Source organism: Coturnix japonica, chromosome 2 (assembly GCF_001577835.2).
Source record: "Coturnix japonica isolate 7356 chromosome 2, Coturnix japonica 2.1, whole genome shotgun sequence".
Lineage (NCBI taxonomy): Eukaryota > Metazoa > Chordata > Aves > Galliformes > Phasianidae > Coturnix > Coturnix japonica.
In genome coordinates, this window is record NC_029517.1 from 46,741,477 (window position 1) to 46,758,234 (window position 16,758).

Sequence of the window (16,758 nt, forward strand, 5' to 3'; positions counted from 1 at the left end):
AAAATTAATGCAAAATATTCCTCACCGTACTGACATTCAAGGAGACCATGGTTGGCTGAAATTCTGGACACTTAAAGACTTTCAGCTAGATCTTGCTGTTTAACAAGTAGAGATTGATCTAATTGAAAGATAAACTACTTGTGTTGGGCAAGAGTCAGGCAGTGCACTGTTTGCATCAAACTGTCACAGCTTTTCAGCTGATGAATATGATGCCAATGCTTCTGAAAATGTGCATTCATGTTATGTGGTTAATAGACAGCCTTTGTTGATACGTACCTGGGTTTGAAATCTCCATTGAAATGACTGAAATGTCACTGGATGATGAGCTGTCGGTGCCTATTCCTAGAAATAATCAGGTGAGGCTAATGGTGTGTTTCCACCTGATATATAAAATGCATATATAGTAGTCTGTCTGCTGGCAGTCAAACTGGGAAGTATATGGCTTACTTGGGGCAATCTAATCACAGTACTCATTTCCTCCTCTTCGTGTTATCCATCTTTAGTGACTTTCTTCTATGACAAAAGCCTTTATCTGTAGAAGATGCCACTTGATTTTGTTGGCTGCACTTGCAAACTAGGCATCTGGACCACCATTGATTTCATTGGTAAAGATCAGGGGGCAAAAAAGATATCTTTGCATTAGCTGTCCTAGCAATGCAACTTACTTTGCAGCAAAGCTGAAGAAAAGCCACTTCCAGTGAATGTACCTACTGCTTTTTGATTGCTTCATTTCTGTGTTTTAAACAAAGACCAAACAAATGCTGGAGTCTTTAAACCGCATTTTAGCCAGTACATCAAGACTGTGACATCACTTTGCTTCACCATGTTTTCCTGAGCAGAGGCTGACTAGGCTGACACCCCATGACGAGGTTATGTTCTGCTTAAGCTTGTTTACCTTCACAGCATCAGTAAAAGGAATCCTGAGGACTGTGACAGTGTGGGCACCGTCATGCTTTCATCACATCTGAATTGTCCTTACTCTGTATTCTTTTCAAGAATTAAATGTCTTCTCCAACACAGTCTCAAGGCAAAGCTACACTGTAAAGCTGATTCAGGATTTTATCTTTATTACTATGTTTTCAGTAGAGCTGCTTGTAAATAGTATATGGCTTATACTGTAACCATAAACTACTATGTGTTAAGATCTGCAAAATGCTATGGCTTCAGCAAAGCCAAGCTCCAGCAGAGGCTGAGCCACATACATCACTTCCATGAACTCTCTTAAGCATCCATTTGGGAGCCAGAGATCACTGGAGCACAGCCAAGGAGCCACTTCCTGGCAGCACCAGGAAGGAAGGGTTGAGTAAAGTGACTCTAAGAAGGAGGAAAGTATCTGATGGAAAGTATTAGTCCTGTTGTACAAGTTAAGGTGAGACATCAAGAACATAGCATCTGCTGCCAGCCATATTCCAGGATGGGTGAATTCAGCCCAGGACAAGGCTCAGAAAAGGGCTGGTGTGCAGCAGTGTGCAGAACAGAATGTTCATCATACAAAAAGCACCCAAGAGAGCTTGGCTTAGAGAGGGCACCAGGGATTGAACACAGTTCTTGAGGTAGTACATTCTCAGTTTACCAATAGGACATTTCTGGGACGCGTGAGGAGGGAGCTTGGTACTACAGTTGTGCATTCGTGTGGAAAACCAGGCCAAACAGTTGGAAGAGTCAAACAGCTGCATTCAGTTTGGCTGTTTTTTAGATGCCAGTGGTTGTTGTCTGAAGCAAATCCTCAAACTCCAGTCCTGTCAGTTATTTGCAAGATGAGCAAGGGAGACCCAAAGACCAGATGGAGCTGGGAGTGAGACGTCACAGTGTTATCTGCTCAGAAGGAACAGCAGTAGGCAGTGATTACAAACACATGGTGTTTCCCTGGCTGAGCACAGAAATCCATCCTCTTCAGAAACTTCATATTTGGTGCCTTAGGGTGTTTTCAATGTCACATTTCTGCACAACTGCCCCTCTCCAGTGTATGTGAATTGAATCTGTCTGCTGACACAGACACCTGGATATCAGTTCAACAAGCAGAAGAAATCCTACCTTCCTTGTAAAGGAGGTGTTCTGGGATGCAGTACTTGTGGGACTCGCACCAAGTTTGGTTCATCAGAGCATTTAGTTCACACAGCCTTTTCCAAGACTGATTGTGCAATGGTATTGCTGATTAAGATCTCTGTTCCGTGACAGGCTTACTGGACTGCACTCATTTGGTCTGATTTTTGCTCTGTGCACTCAGGCATCGATTAATGTCTACCTATCATACTATTTCTATTGCCACATAAAGTGAGTGAACTGGGGTTGGTACCACTTGAGCAACCACTGGAACCAGGAACTACTTCCACTCAAAATACTTTGTTTGGCCATAAGGGTATCACATGGTTAAAGACACCAAAAACTTTTGTTTTCATATTTTCCACCTCATTATTCATTTTTGCCACTGAGCCAAGATATGGCAGTAGACAGGAGCTATACTGAATAATTATAAGGTCCAAAATTGTATCACTTTTTGGAAAGCAGGTATACTTGTGCTTAAAGTATGTCACTCTTCAGGACTGGGAAATGCTAATGCAATGTACTCCTGTAGTTTCAAGTGCTGACTTTCTTTAGTTTGAAAAGTAGAAACAAATCTCTGTGCTGGACAGATGTGACAGTGTTTATCTTATAGCATGTATTTTTAAATAAAGAACGGCATAATATTCCTCTGGCTGTATGCATGCACTGAGAGCTGTATTTATGACATCCTTTCAGGTGTCAGCAGCTCTGCTTCTGCTCCGAGGCACAGGAAGCTGTTGAAGTGTTTGGCCAACAGTTTGGGTTGTGTTTGGCCAGTGTACAAAGCGACAGTGCAAATGCCTTGATGGCACACAGCCTCTCCAGTGTGTTGTAAGGCCTCTGGTCAAGGTACATGGGATAGGCATAAAGCCAAGGGGAGTGAAGAACAGTGGTTGCATGTCAACAGCACAACGCGGTATCAGCCCCTGGTAGAAAGTGTGCGTTGTGGCAGGGCGGTGGGTATCCTGGGTACTCTAAATGTAGGAGGACCTACCCAAATTAAGCACACCATTCCCTAAAGCGTGGAAAGAATTCTTCTTTTTTGTAGCAGAAAAGACATTTTTAATATTCCCCTCTGATAGAAATACCAAAAATAGCTAATTTGATATCAATTAACACATTCCATCTACTGAGTCACTTTCCACCAGTCTCCTGCTGTTTTCATTTCAGGTGGGAATTCTCTCTTTGTCTCTCTGCACTTCTGTTTGCTTTTATGAGAACATACATTCATTTTCTTTTCCTTCTAACCCATTTAAAAGGTGTTTCAGGAAAGTACAAGTGTTTTTACTGAGATTTTAAACTCAGTCCAGAGGAACGTTTCGCACAAATGCACAGAGAAGGAGAATGTTCTTATCATGTTGTCCCCTTTCTTCCTCCAGCCTCCTTCATTCTAATTTGCAGTACAAATTTCAAGGAAAAATAATACTGTTGATTCTTTCTAGTTGTGATAGATATCTCCACAATATGTCAGCTCAATGGACAGCTAATAGTGTAACAAGAATCTTTGATTACTAGAAGCAAATTATCCATATATAATTTTCACATAGTTTTTCCTTTTCCTTCCTTCCTTCCTTCCTTCCTTCCTTCCTTCCTTCCTTCCTTCCTTCCTTCCTTACCTTCCTGTCTTCTTCCTTTTTCTTTTATCTTCACTAATCCATTCCTTCCTTCCCTTCCTTCTTCCTTCCTTCTTCCTTCCTTCCTTCCTTCCTTCCTTCCTCCTTCCTTCCTTCCTTCCTATCCTTCCTTCCTTTCCTTCCTTCTTCCTTCTTCCTTCTTCCTTCCTTTCCTTCCTTCCTCTCCTTCCTCCATTTCCTTCCTTCCTTCCTTTCCTTTCCTTCCTTCCTTCCTTCCTTCCTTCCTTCCTTCTCTTTCTCTTTCTCTTTCTCTCTCTCTCTCTCTCTCTCTCTCTCTCTCTCTCTTTCTCTCTCTCTTTCTCTTTCCTTCTCTTTTTTTTCTTTCTCTGTCTCTGTCTCTCTCTCTCTCTCTTTTTTTTTTTTTAAAGAGACAAGAGTTCTTTTAAGCTTAGTAAATTCTCAACCTGCCAAGCTAAACATTCTAGACAAGGAGCTACTTGTCCAAAGCAGTTCTGGTATGGTGGTACACCCTGAGCATTCAAGCAAGAGGCACCGCGGGCTCTGAAATGAGCCTTGACATGACAGGTACCTCCAGGGCCTTATTTAAAGGTTGTTTTGTGGTTGTGACTTTGTAAGACTTTTCCCTTCCATGGGGAGTACAGGTGTGGTTAAGATCTTGTTTCACACTTAAAAGTCTATCTGTGCTGTCAGCTAGGACAAAGCTCTGTCCTCTTGTTGCTCATGATATTTCTGCAGCCCCTGTGATACCAGGTGGTCCTTCCTTCTCCCTTGTCCCTTTTCATTTGCAATCCCAGGTGAAGCCTGGAAGCTCCTGAAGGTCTCCAGGAATGGAATAATGGCAGATCTGCTGTAGATGGCGGAGGTGGCTCTGCTCCCCTTTCCTTCTCAGTCCCCAGGTGGTGACATTTGGTCAGGAAGCTGTTCTGCTTTCTGAGCTACTTAGAATATTGGTGCTACACAATAAATTCATCCCCAAGGCAGGGAAAACCCCAGGATCCCATTGGCCTTCTTGGCCTGAAGGACTCATTGCTGGGTCATGGCCAACCTATTATCCACCAGAAAACCCAGGTCCTCATCCACAGAGCTCCTTTCAGCAGGTCAGTCCCCAGGTGCAAGCGCTCTTGAATACAGTGAATTTTTCTGCACTTGGGTGGATTAGGATGTGATATCCATTTCCTTCAAAAGAACCAGACTATGAATAGATAAGGGCCTCTCGCAGCACTAGTGCTCTTATCAAATCTCAGGGCAGACGAACTAACAAACTGCTCAAACTGTGCCATCTGAGCAGCAGAAAGAAACAAGATGAAAAAAGAAAGACTAAATCCTAAAGGCTGAGCAGGATGGCTTCTTTTTCTCACTCTTAAATTGAACACAGTTATGCTTTATTTTTTCCCCTCTGTCCCTTAATTTCTGCTTTCAGCTTCATTAAAATGCCGGAAATTGGTGGGTTTGGAACCTACAGAGCCTTTCATTTGTCAGGATTGTCTTATTACTGAGATTAAATAAGGACAACTCCTCTAGAGAGGAATTCCTGCTGATAACTAAGCCAGATTATCTGTTGTTTTGTGTTTTTTTTTTGCTGGCCGCTGCCTATGGCACAGTTCACAGTGCTGATTTTACAAGGCGCTCCGCACTGCTGTGTGCCCCAGCATCCTGCCAGGGCTGGCTGTCCCCATATACTTCTGCTCCCAAACCTCAGTGGGCTGCTGAAAATTGTTCTGTGTCATTTTTCTTTTCTATATTCAGTAACTGCTCTTCGTTTCCCTAATGAGCCCAACCTGCAAAATGAGAAAGATGTTGACTGTAGCACATCAGACTCAACCTGCCTGTCTATCTATGAGCAAACAACTTTCCATCCCTGGATAAAGGATAAAAGACTGCATCTATAGTGGAACATGCCTGTGCCTTGTCCTGTACTGTTTGTACCTGCAAGGAACTGTTGTGTCAAGGCCAAGAATAGGTTTAACCTGCAATATGCACTTTACTAAGACAAGATTATACATCTATTTTAAAAAGTGTGAGATTTTCTTGAATGTATTTGCACAGGAAATTGCAATTTAAAACATTTTTCCTTTGCACAGTCGTTTGTTTACTTGCACCTCTGTGACTGATTTATAGCCACCTGTGTGCTGTTAAAAAGGTATGTATTTTTGCCATCTATAATCCTTGTGCGTATGAAGCCTGACAATTAAGGCCAGGACTAATTCTGTGTATTTGCAGAAGCAGCCCTACAGATGGCTCTTAATTTCCCTTGGCATCCTGATAAGCCAAATATGTTTCTGTTATTTTATTTGCAAAATAAACACTATGCATTTACTTAATTATATTTGATGTCGTAATTTCAGGTTTTGCTTTGGCTTGCAAGGTCTTAGGGCCTTCAGGCTAGCTGTCGCGATTATCCAACAGCAGTTCTATAGCTGGAGGTAGTGAATTATGCTTGAAAACATGCACACCAAATGCACAGCATTTTTATAATAAAGTGAAAAACACACCTGTAAACTGAAAAATGTGGTTTTTTTTCCAAAGTGGAAAGCATGAAGTGCCATTCAGAGCATTTGATATTTTGTCTTCCTGTTGAATGAATGAGTAATGTCTGCATTCCAGAGGGGAAAACCATGAGAAACACCACATGCAGTGGAGCAGGATGGAAGTTGTTGCCACTTTGAATATTTCCTTCATTTCCATTAACATTTGAAGTAGTCTTAAGGGCAGAAGCAACTTCCAGCAGGCCATGGGGCAAGTGACAGTATGCTCGGGGCTGAGCCCTGGCCATTCTTAGCCCTCTCTGCCCAGAGACCCAGGGACGTGCTCATCTCTGACTGTGACCCCAAGTCCTGTGATGAAAAACCCCAAAGCTCATCCCAGATTGGCAGCCCATCACTGTACACAGGCAGACAGCCAGGTCCCAGCAGATGCCTGAAGCAAACCACTGTCCACAGGGCTTGTTTTACAGAGAGTTGTCTCTTGATCCCATCTCAGTGATTGTCTGTCTTGGGCAACAACTGTGTAACTGAAAATTTGGAGGTGCAAACTATCTAAATAAGCATAATTAAAGTTCTTCAGATGAAGCTTCTATGGTGGGAAAAAATAAAAGGGTTCCTGCACTTTATATTGCATGTTTTACAATGCGGTGCTCGCGGAAGGAAGCAGGTAATGGTCTGGTGATTGTTTACAGGATTGGAAGGTACTTCGTGTGCACAACAAATTTGTGTCTCTCAGGTTTTCATATTTATGCTTTGACTGTTCCACATCAGGTTTCTATATGCATTTCTGGAGGGGTCTTTTCTGGTCTGGTCCAAGCGCTGCTGAACCGCTCTGATTTGTTGGATATATCACTGTAGTTGCGATGCTTTGCTGCTTTTCTTTTTATTTTCTTTTTTTCTTTTCCATTTTTATGCTCTGAAAGTAACATCTTTTTCTTTATCTTTTTTAAAGATAAAGACATTCCCTGCTGATACATCTAATCCTTTTTTCGATCCTTTTACAACAGTACCACAGTTTTCTGTAAGTAGAATGCGCAACTGAAAAGCTGTGTATTTAACACAATTCCAAGGAATAATTTAACAGTATTAGAAACATATGCATTGAGCAGTCCACAAAAACAAAAAAAAAAAAGATAAATTCCAAGCAGAATTCAGTGTGCAAATCTGTTAAATATTCCCATGATGCAAATGATGAATGTGCCTGCATTCAGATGTTGATGCATACTAGACAGAGGACTAAGGGTCAAATGATGGAGCTCACTGAGCTGCTCAGCTCTGGGCTGCTGAGGGCTCATGCAAATCTCAATAGCATCTTTCCAAGGGAGCAGGGATGGCTTAGTCCTCTCTCTAGTGACTGCATGGCCTGCTGCCTGCAACTGCCTGCTGTGCCATCACAAAAAGAAGCCGGATTTTCACTGAATTTGCATCTGAATTTTAAGGAAGAATTACAGTTAGCATGTTGATGACTACAGTGGTATCCTTGTTTAAACTCCTGTGTTTACTCAATAACCCAAATCAAATATTAGACTTAATTCTTACTAAACTTTCAGAGATGTTGGGATTTAGAGCTTTCAGTAAAGTAAACTGCGTGTGAGTATGAGCAATTATTAGACAACTCAAAAAGAAGTCCAATCCAAGCCCTGCTTTAAGGGCAGAACATTATTATGTGACAAAATAATCTACTCAGACAATTCAGAGAATTTTAAAAGATTTTTGGGGACTTGATATAGTGGACTATGGGATGTGGAACTCTGATTATAACCCTTCCCATCCTTTCCAGTGTGAGAAGTGGTTCTGGTTTGTAAGAAACGTTCCCTGCCTCTAATTATAAACCACAGGAATTGGCTTCTGTTTTGTCAAATTACATTGACAGAATCAAGCATTTCAGAATTCAACCACAACTTTTACTGGTAGCAGCAGTCTGTATCCTGCACAGAATCAGTCACGGGGCCATGTGCAGTGACTGGCTGCACTTAAAGATTTAAAGAAAGAGGCTTTTCTTTCATGATAAACCTGATCATGGGACTGGATCTAAATGCTGTTTTTCCTCAGCAAAGCATGTGGAAGGCAGAGATAGTCCTGCAGGTGGATCTCATTCCAAGTATCCTCCAGACATAGTCCCTGACAGCTACCAGCATTTACGACTCCTGTTCCTTGTTTTGTTTTCCTTTTCCCTGCTTCCCCTTCACTTTTTCTTATTTATTCATTTATTTTGCTTGGAACAGAACACTGAAATGTTATTGAGGGCATGGTTTCTAATTTTGTGGTGTGTATGCAAAGATGTTGAGGGAAAAACAGAGATTTTGGTTTCCTATAGTCTTTAAAAAGAAGTTTCATGGCAGAAACCCCTCTGAAGCTCAGAAATTTCCAGGGAGAAACAGCAGGCTTAATGGCCGTGCTGTCAGTGGGTGGAAGTCACATAGACTTAAGTTAATGGAACTGTATTTGTTTAGACCAGCAAAGTATTTTTTTCAAACATACATATATATGTAAATGTATACATATATAAAAAAAGATGCATTGGATATATACAGTAAAACCATTATCTTAAGCAAACACACTTTAGGACTCAGGACAAATCTTTAGCGAGTGTGATTCGCCATAGCACTGCTGGTTTCAGTAGGGGTGGGAGAACTTACATCAGCTTCACAGGTGGTGCTGCTCATGTTTATTCCTTAGACTATGGAGCACCAAACCAATGTCACTGTAGCATGTAGGGATGAGCTCTAAAAGCTAAGTGGGAGAGGAGTCAGAAGAGGCTGTATTAGCCAGTATTTACACATAAGATTGACCAGGATTGAAGAAGGTTCCATGTTTAGTTGGTTCTATGCTTTCCATTTTCTTAATTTCATGGAATTAATGGAATTCCTGTTGCTTCAGAGCTTCTCTTGGAACACATCAGATGCTTTTAGTTGAAACATGCTAAAAATGACAGAAAGCAAATGAACCTAATACAGCCATGCTTTCCTTGGCCCACATAATTGTCCTACTGGTCAAATTAGTTTGGTTTTTTTTTAGCATTAATGTCATGTGGCTTGCAGATTTTGAGGGAAAAAAAATAAGAAAGAAAATTCGCTATTCACATAGCTGGATAAATATCATATGCTCCCTTATGATGGTGACTTTGCTTCCTCCCTGCTGCAAAGACTGAACAGAAGTTGCCATGATAAAAATCCAGCATTAGTGCATTCCAAGGGTGCCAAGGTACTGGCAACCTGCAGTTGCTCCATGACCTTCCCATGACCTACACCGTAGTGCTACCCATTGTAGTTTGGTACGAGAAAGAATCCCTGCCAAAAGGTTGTGAGAGCTAACAGCAGAGTTGGCCACTCCTTGAACACACAGCTTGCATTGCAAGCTGCAGCCTCTCCTCTTTATTAGCTGCTGGTATTGAGGGTTTGGCAATGAACAGATGGAAATGAGCAAGAGCAGTAGAAGCTAATCTACACTTTTTTTCTTTCCGTGTCTGTATGCATCTTTTGTAGGCAGAGTTCACAGACAGCAAATTGCAGTGCTGTGTGGTACAGTCGTCTCCCAAGCTTTCACCGGTACCGAAATCTCCTGTCCTGAGAGCCCTGGCAGAACCTGTGCCGACTCCAACGGTGCAGACAATATACACGTCACATAAACCGATATCGCTGGCGGACAGGTACTGTGCACATCTTTCACACTCTGTACTTAAGGGAATTGGCCAGTTCTCTCTTTTTCTGTCTTAATTGCAGTGGGAAAAATTCACCTTCTTTCCAGAGTGCTTTTTTACCCTCAGTACCAAAAGATTTTCAGATGCTTCTTGATACTCAGAACAGGTGGGTTTTGTAAGGAAGTGACTAGACTTCACATCTGCTCTGAGGCAAGAGAAACAAAAAACAAAACAAAACCACAAAAACTTAATTAACTGCTGCAGCCAGCAGTGTACCATTTATATAGTCAATGACCTGGAGAGAAAAGGTTGTGCAGATTTTCCTCAGGCAAGTCATTTTCCCCAAACCACGGTTTTCCTTTAATAATTGCTATTCCAATTTGTTTTTTGAAATTAAATGTCTATGGGGGGAAGCTGAAATTAAGAAATATCTGCCCTTCTAAGTGAAAAACAGACACTGGTATTCTTGTTTTCTTTCTTTGTCCTATTGGTTGTTGTTTTTGTTTTTGTGGGTGTTTTTTTCTGTAATGTCAGCCTACAGTGATGTTTCTTGTAGTTTCTCAGAAAAACAAGCCATTCCATCTTTCCACTGCAATCAGTTTCTATTCCTCCATCCTACCAGTTTTCCTCATTGGCTTCTTATTTCAGAGTTTAATCAAAGCTAAATTTCCCAGGCTGATGATTTACTGAATACAAATGTAGGAGTGGACATACTCGGTACTTCTGGAACACAAAAGGTCCAAAGCTTATGTCAAATAGAAAAACATTTCCTTTGGCATTATGATACATTAGATGTTTCACTTTTGGATTTCTAGTCAGTTCCAGCTTTCACGTTAAATATTTTTTGCACAAGTGTAATTGTGAAGCTGCAGAGCTAAACTAAAAAAGGGGAGATATTTAGGTTAGACATTAGGAGGAAATCCTTTACTCAGAGGGCAGTGAGGCACTGGCACAGTTTGCCCAGAGAAGCTGTGGTGCCCCATCCCTGGAGGCGCTCAGGGCCAGGTTGGCTGGGGCCCTGGGCAGCCTGATCTGGTGAAGTGCAGCCCTGCCCATGGAACTGGGTGATCTTAAGGTACTTTCCAACCTAAGACATTCTATGATTGTATGACTGTGATTCTTGATTCTATGAAGTCAGCTTCCATAGGATGTCCCCAGATCAAATGAGAGATTCCACTCCTGCTGTCCATAATGGACACAAGTTCTCAAAATGTCTCCGTAATGTTCTCCGCATTACCTACTGAACTCTCAGAACAACACAGTACACTGTTGTTCTTCCCAATTTTTGCTATTTATTGCTATTTATTAGAAATGGGACCAGCAACTCAGGTCACTCCTAGTGTGAGATTCAGTGTGTGTGACCAAGGACATCCAGGCTCTGCTTCCCCTACCCTGGTATGAGAAAATGAAGCAGGCTGCAGTAAATTCAGCATTGGTGGATGTCCATCTAGCTCACGCCGTGCTGAGGAGCAGAAGGCCGTAACACCGTTCTTTTGAGTGCTGGCATTTACTGTAGCTGTTTTGTTTTATTCTTAGAGTCCTCATTCAGCTCCCTTTGAAATCACTGCCTTTAGCAGAAGTGAAGTTAAAACATAAACAGTTTAGCCATATGGGTTTTTCTGTGTCCTTTTCCTTGCTTCTGTTTGCTCTTCAGAAATATCAAGCGGTACTTGCTTTAGAATCAGCCATCAGTTACCAGCCTTTTCACTGAATCGAGTCTGACCTTTTCCCCCCTCTTTTGGTATTTCAGAAATGTTAATTATTTTAAATTGAAATCTGAGACTTATTGTGGTTCCCATAATTGGCTGTTTGTGCATTAATTACACAGCGCTGAGACTCTGAGGCGTGAACTTGAGAGAGAGAAAATGATGAAAAGACTCTTGATGACAGAATTATGAAATTCTCGCTTCCGTCTGATGGAGAATGGATTGGGGCCTTTCATGTGCCTTCTGTCTGTTTACATTCCTCTGCTTCTGTGTACTCAACATAATGCATCGGGAAAACGTGTGATATTCCTGACTCGCCTGGATTCACTACGGTTGGTTAAAATTCAGTCTTGGACAGACTTTAACTTGAAGGAGTTCCTTTATTCGTTTGCTGCTGGGAAATAAACCTTCAATCCTTTATCTCTCCTGAGATTTTATACTATTAACACAGTTAATTTCAGGTTTGGTTTTGGTAAATCTAGGGCAAAACGGATCAGCAAGGAGCAAACTGATCTCTATTGGGAAACACTGTTCTGTACATATGTTAATAAGTGCACAGAAATTAATGTTATGCAGAATATTTTGATAGTAACATAGAAAATATGTCATTTTGTACAACTGAAAATTGCAATGAGCAACTGCTATTTGTTAAAGAACCGTTTTTAAAGCAGAAGAATGATTATTACATCCTAACCCCAGGACTGTTAGTCTCCACAGAAAAACGAGTGGCTGTCTTACTAAATTCCTAACCTTAACCTTTACTCAGAGATACAAATAGCTGCAGGGGGAGGACGCCCCTCCACACAGGTATGCGCACCCAACACTCCCCATAGCCTGCCTTCTCAACCTCAACCTGAAATTAAATCTTACTGTATTTCCATTAATGATTTAAAAAAAACAAACACAAAAACAGTTGTTTAAAGCAATTTGCTACTGATTCTCTACCTTGATACTGACTTTTTCTAACTTGGTGGGAAGTTCCAGCTTCCCCAGCTTGCCCGCACATAGATGGCTCCAGCTACAGAGCCTGGGCAGCACAAGTACAGCTGGCACAGCCAAGGCGCTTCCCCTCTCCAATCCACCTTCCTCCTGCATTGATTTATTGATCACATTAAAAATAATACAGACTGTGGCACAGGGTTGGGTGGGTGTTCTTATCAGCAGGACCGCAGCCTCGAGGAGTGTGTTGTGGTATACAGGTAACACAACCAACAGTTTCTTAAATTTTAAAGAGCAGTTCTCCATTTCCCCCTGTCCAGAAGTGCAGGGTTGCCTACAAAGCTACCAACAACTGACTGTCAGCTACAAGATACTATTCCAACAGGAAAGCTTTTGTGCGTTTTGTATGGCTGAAGATGTATATTTTTCTGTTACTCTGTACACTGTGTTCTCTGGTTTGTACTAAGATAAAAGATTGTCCTTAATTTGATACTGATTACGATGGCTTTATCTCAGCTTAACCCGTTTGTTTGTGTGGAGGCTGGGAAGTGATTGCTGTGAGACTGAGTTTCCTTTAGTTAGCTTGTGCTCTTCTGCTTTCTCCTCTTTGAGAGGAGAAATCTTGAGAGCCTTGCAGGACTGTGGATTGCAATGTTAGAGGTATAAAATGACTTGTCTATCTTAGATTTACTGGGACAAGAAACTAGCATGAGGCTTCCCAGTTAAAATCCAGCACCCCAAACCTTTCCGGTTACCATGAAATGGGGCCGAATAAACAATACAACTGTGAGGTAGAAACCCGCAATGCAAAATGCAATGATGTAGCTCAACACGAGGAATGGGCACGAGGAGTCATAGAAACACACCTGGACTGCAGATTTCAGAGCACTCTGATGACATTGCTGGGTAATCAGACACAACCCGTACGTTGTCCATCTTCTGGTTATGGTGCCAAGGCATTCCTATTCCTTACGTTTTCACGTACCTCTCCATCAGTCTGAGGTCATTAAAAATGACTTAGGAACATTAAATTGCTGTGAAGAGACCAGAAAGGAACATGCAACACACATCAAAGTCTGTATCTTCTGTTTCCCATTACTCCTTGCTTACCACTTCCCAAAAGGTCCTGATGGAGGGAGGAGCAGCAGCACCTTTGTCTGCACCCAAATTGGACTGAGCATTGGAAAGAACAAATAAACAGAAACTCTGATTAGAGATGCTGTTTCAGGAAGGTAAAGTAGGTTTGCAAATGGCACAGCACTGACACTAACTGGACCTGGTCTGCTGCCTGCATTTAGGCAGTGCCCACTTGCGTGTGAACTGGTGGCTGTTTCACGAAGTCATCACTGAGGGAAAACAAAGGAAATAAAATCTGAGTGCACGCTTTGGTTGTACTGATTGCCTTGGAATGGACATTGAGAACCCTGCAATGTGCCTTCAGGTCTGGGGGCAAACATCCAGTTCCCTGCATTAGGGCAGTCTGGTCACATATGCAAAAGCCTTTAGCAAAATGGAATGCCTGACTCAGACCGGCCCTTCTGATTTTCTTGCTCATCAACAAGCTATTAGTTTATGCTTTTAAGTGCAGCCTTTTACTCCCATTGTCTAAAAAATCCTTAGGCTAAACAAAAAATGTGAACCAAGGTGACTTTACAGTGGCCGTGTTCCCACAGCTGGGGCTGCTCTGGTGTAGCTGAGCTCCTTGGTCCCCCCAGATGGAGAGGGAAAGGCTTGTGTGCTCACTTAGTTCCAGTGGGGCATTTCCCACCAAAAACCCCCACGTACGTTGCCTTGTCTTGTTTTTAGTGTCTTATCTACTGGCTGCCACTGTTTCCTATTCTGCAGTCTAATGGAGCTTTATTTAACGCATTAGACTGATACTGAACTAAACTTTTAGCTGCAGAAGGTCATCATGTTGTTCTTTCTTCCTACGTATTTTCTTCAGCCACGCCTAAGCATTTCAGTTTCCACATCCTTTGAATATCAAACACTCCTGCCTCGCCTCCAGTTGGAAATGATAACTTTAGGACACCTGTGATCTACACTACAGCAAACAAGACAACGTCAACATAAACGTATGCTGGGGGCATATAGTCTAGGTTTGCCCCTAGGCTTTAACTTTACAGGTGTGAAAGGATACTCTGCCTGAAGGAATGTCTATATAATAGCGCAGAAGTATCTGAGCTAGCTTTAATGAGCTTGCATATGTAGTTGTGGCAGCATGAAGCCCAGCACAGGCTATCATTATCATGTACATTGACACATGTAAAGGTAACACATTTAAACAGCAGCCTTCTGAAGCATGGTCTCCAGAGCTAGTGACAGAACAGGGCATCTGGAAGGAGTCTGTCCTCCAGCCCTCCAGGAGCAGGGTTCATCTCACCTAATGCTATATGTCCAGCATATACCATCTCTCACCTGCAGAGAGATACAAGGGACTGCCTTCCAGAGGTGCCTCTGACTTCAATGTCTACCTTTAAATTGCTTACAGTTAAGTGAGATGAATCCTGCCCTCTGTCTCTCTGGCTAGGCCTACATTGCAAGCCCTTGCCAACAAGGCTACACCATCCAGGGGTCCTCTGAGATTCAATTTGTGACCAGCATAGCTCTGCAAGCAAGACCTAGCTCATTAGATGTAAACACACCACCAAACGCCCTGTTCTCAGAACAGCTTTCATCCCTCAAGGGGGGAGCAAAGAGCTGGGACAGCCGCCACTGGCTGCAGATGAGAGGCATCAGCTGGTGTTATGAAACCAGGACAGCTGGGGATGCCTCCTCTATGGCCACACTGGCAAAGCCTCTGGGGCTCCTGGCTTCCAGCAGAGAGCAACAGGGTGCCCTGACCTGGTGGGCAGAGCTTGGCTTTCAGGTGTGAAGTTGCCAAGTGGCAGAATGCAAGGTTGTCGTGCTTCGGAGATTCAAGCAAAACTTAGCAGCCAATTCAGCAGCTATGCAAGGAGTTAAATATTTTCTCATGTTGCAATCTCTTATAGAAGCCAACCAATTATGGCTCATTTTTTGTGTGGTTCGGGTGTTTTCTCTATTTTGTTTTAAAGGAGATAACTGGGTTTTCCTAGGAAATACTATTTTGTTTGAGATCCCCGGTCTCAATCGGATCCCACACTGTGTGCAGATCTCTCACATTCAAATGTACTCAGCCCCTGGAAGTGCAATGTTTGAAAATTAACTCCTGGGAAGTTTCAGCTTGTGGCTTCACATCTTTCTTGCAAAAGGACCCGATGTGCTCACGAAACAGAGCTGGCAATGCAGGGAAATGTTTCATTGGAGGCAGCACCATGTTTTGTTTGAACTGTTTATGAATATCCTTTGTTTTTCTTTTCTTTTTTCTTCTGTTTATTCTTCTGAATACATTTCTGGTTCATTGGCTACAAAAACCTACTCGTAATTATGCAACAGAATATTGTTTTCTCCTTTTCCTTTCTTTTTTCTTTTCTTTATTATTATTATTTTTTTTAATTTTAATGTCCTGATGTTTAAGGAGTTTGCAATAAATATACTGGTGCTGATCTGTAATTGCATGTAAGATCAGCCTCACAACTGTGTTTTGTAAAGTTAAGCGCCGTAAAAGAACCCACGGGGAGGAGAAGGAAGAGAGGGAATGAGGGGAGGAGAAGGCTTCTCTGGCAGCTGCAGCCTGGGCTGGTGGGCAGCAGCTTTAAGGAAAGATTGCTCACCTGGTTTTGTTCCATCTGGGTAGCAGCATGTATCACCAGACAGTGTGTGATGGCGTTTTGTTGAAAACGTGCCTGGAGAGAAACTTTTACGGCTCAGCTGTTTACCTGTTCCTGTATTCATGCCTGCAATAAATAAGATGAAAAATACATCATGGAGTCTGAGCAATTTGTAGTCAGATCAGTGACTTCGGAGGCACGGGACCTCCTTATCGTGTATATAAACTTCCACAAACACATACGTAAGAGAAACACGTGGCTGAGTTGTATGTGCCAGTCATCTGTGGGCCCTCAGCAGGGAATAGTCTGCCGAACTTCGTAGCAAGGGAACCTTGGTCAGACCAAGGTAGAGCAGCATGAACCATGGCATGCTGCTGGTGTCTGAGCCGGGGCCCAAATGTGGCAAAAGGTTTTGCTGGGCAGCAGGGCTGGGGAGAAGGTATACAGTGCACTTGGGGCTGAGACCCCAACTTTCTGAGCTGCTCTGTGGAGGAAAATGTGGTAAATACATAAATATGTTGAAAATATTCTAAAATATCATTGTAAGTAGGTTTTGTTTAAATGCAATTAGAACATTTCACTTAGATTTTGCCCTTGGTCTTGCCAGCCTTTCAGTGTCTAATGAAAAGCTGTTTCAGAACGAAACATTTCCACTTTCTT

General features: G+C 42.3%; 1 protein-coding gene across 4 annotated transcripts in view; it reads left to right on the plus strand.

Moving 5' to 3' along the window:
- The window catches only part of EPB41L4B (erythrocyte membrane protein band 4.1 like 4B), a 162,101-nt gene extending 145,853 nt beyond the window's left edge, over positions 1–16,248 (plus strand). For 2 of the 4 annotated variants that reach the window (XM_015854292.2, XM_015854295.2), the window contains 3 exons: positions 7,074–7,142; positions 9,607–9,770; positions 11,590–16,248. In XM_015854292.2, the coding sequence (XP_015709778.1) occupies positions 7,074–7,142; positions 9,607–9,770; positions 11,590–11,659 (303 nt within the window). In that variant the 3' untranslated portion in view covers positions 11,660–16,248. Of the gene's footprint in view, positions 1–5,384; positions 7,050–7,073; positions 7,143–9,606; positions 9,771–11,589 lie in introns of those variants that run through there. The other 2 variants (XM_015854293.2, XM_015854294.2) reach the window with 2 other exon arrangements.
- Positions 16,249–16,758: the final 510 nt, after the last annotated feature.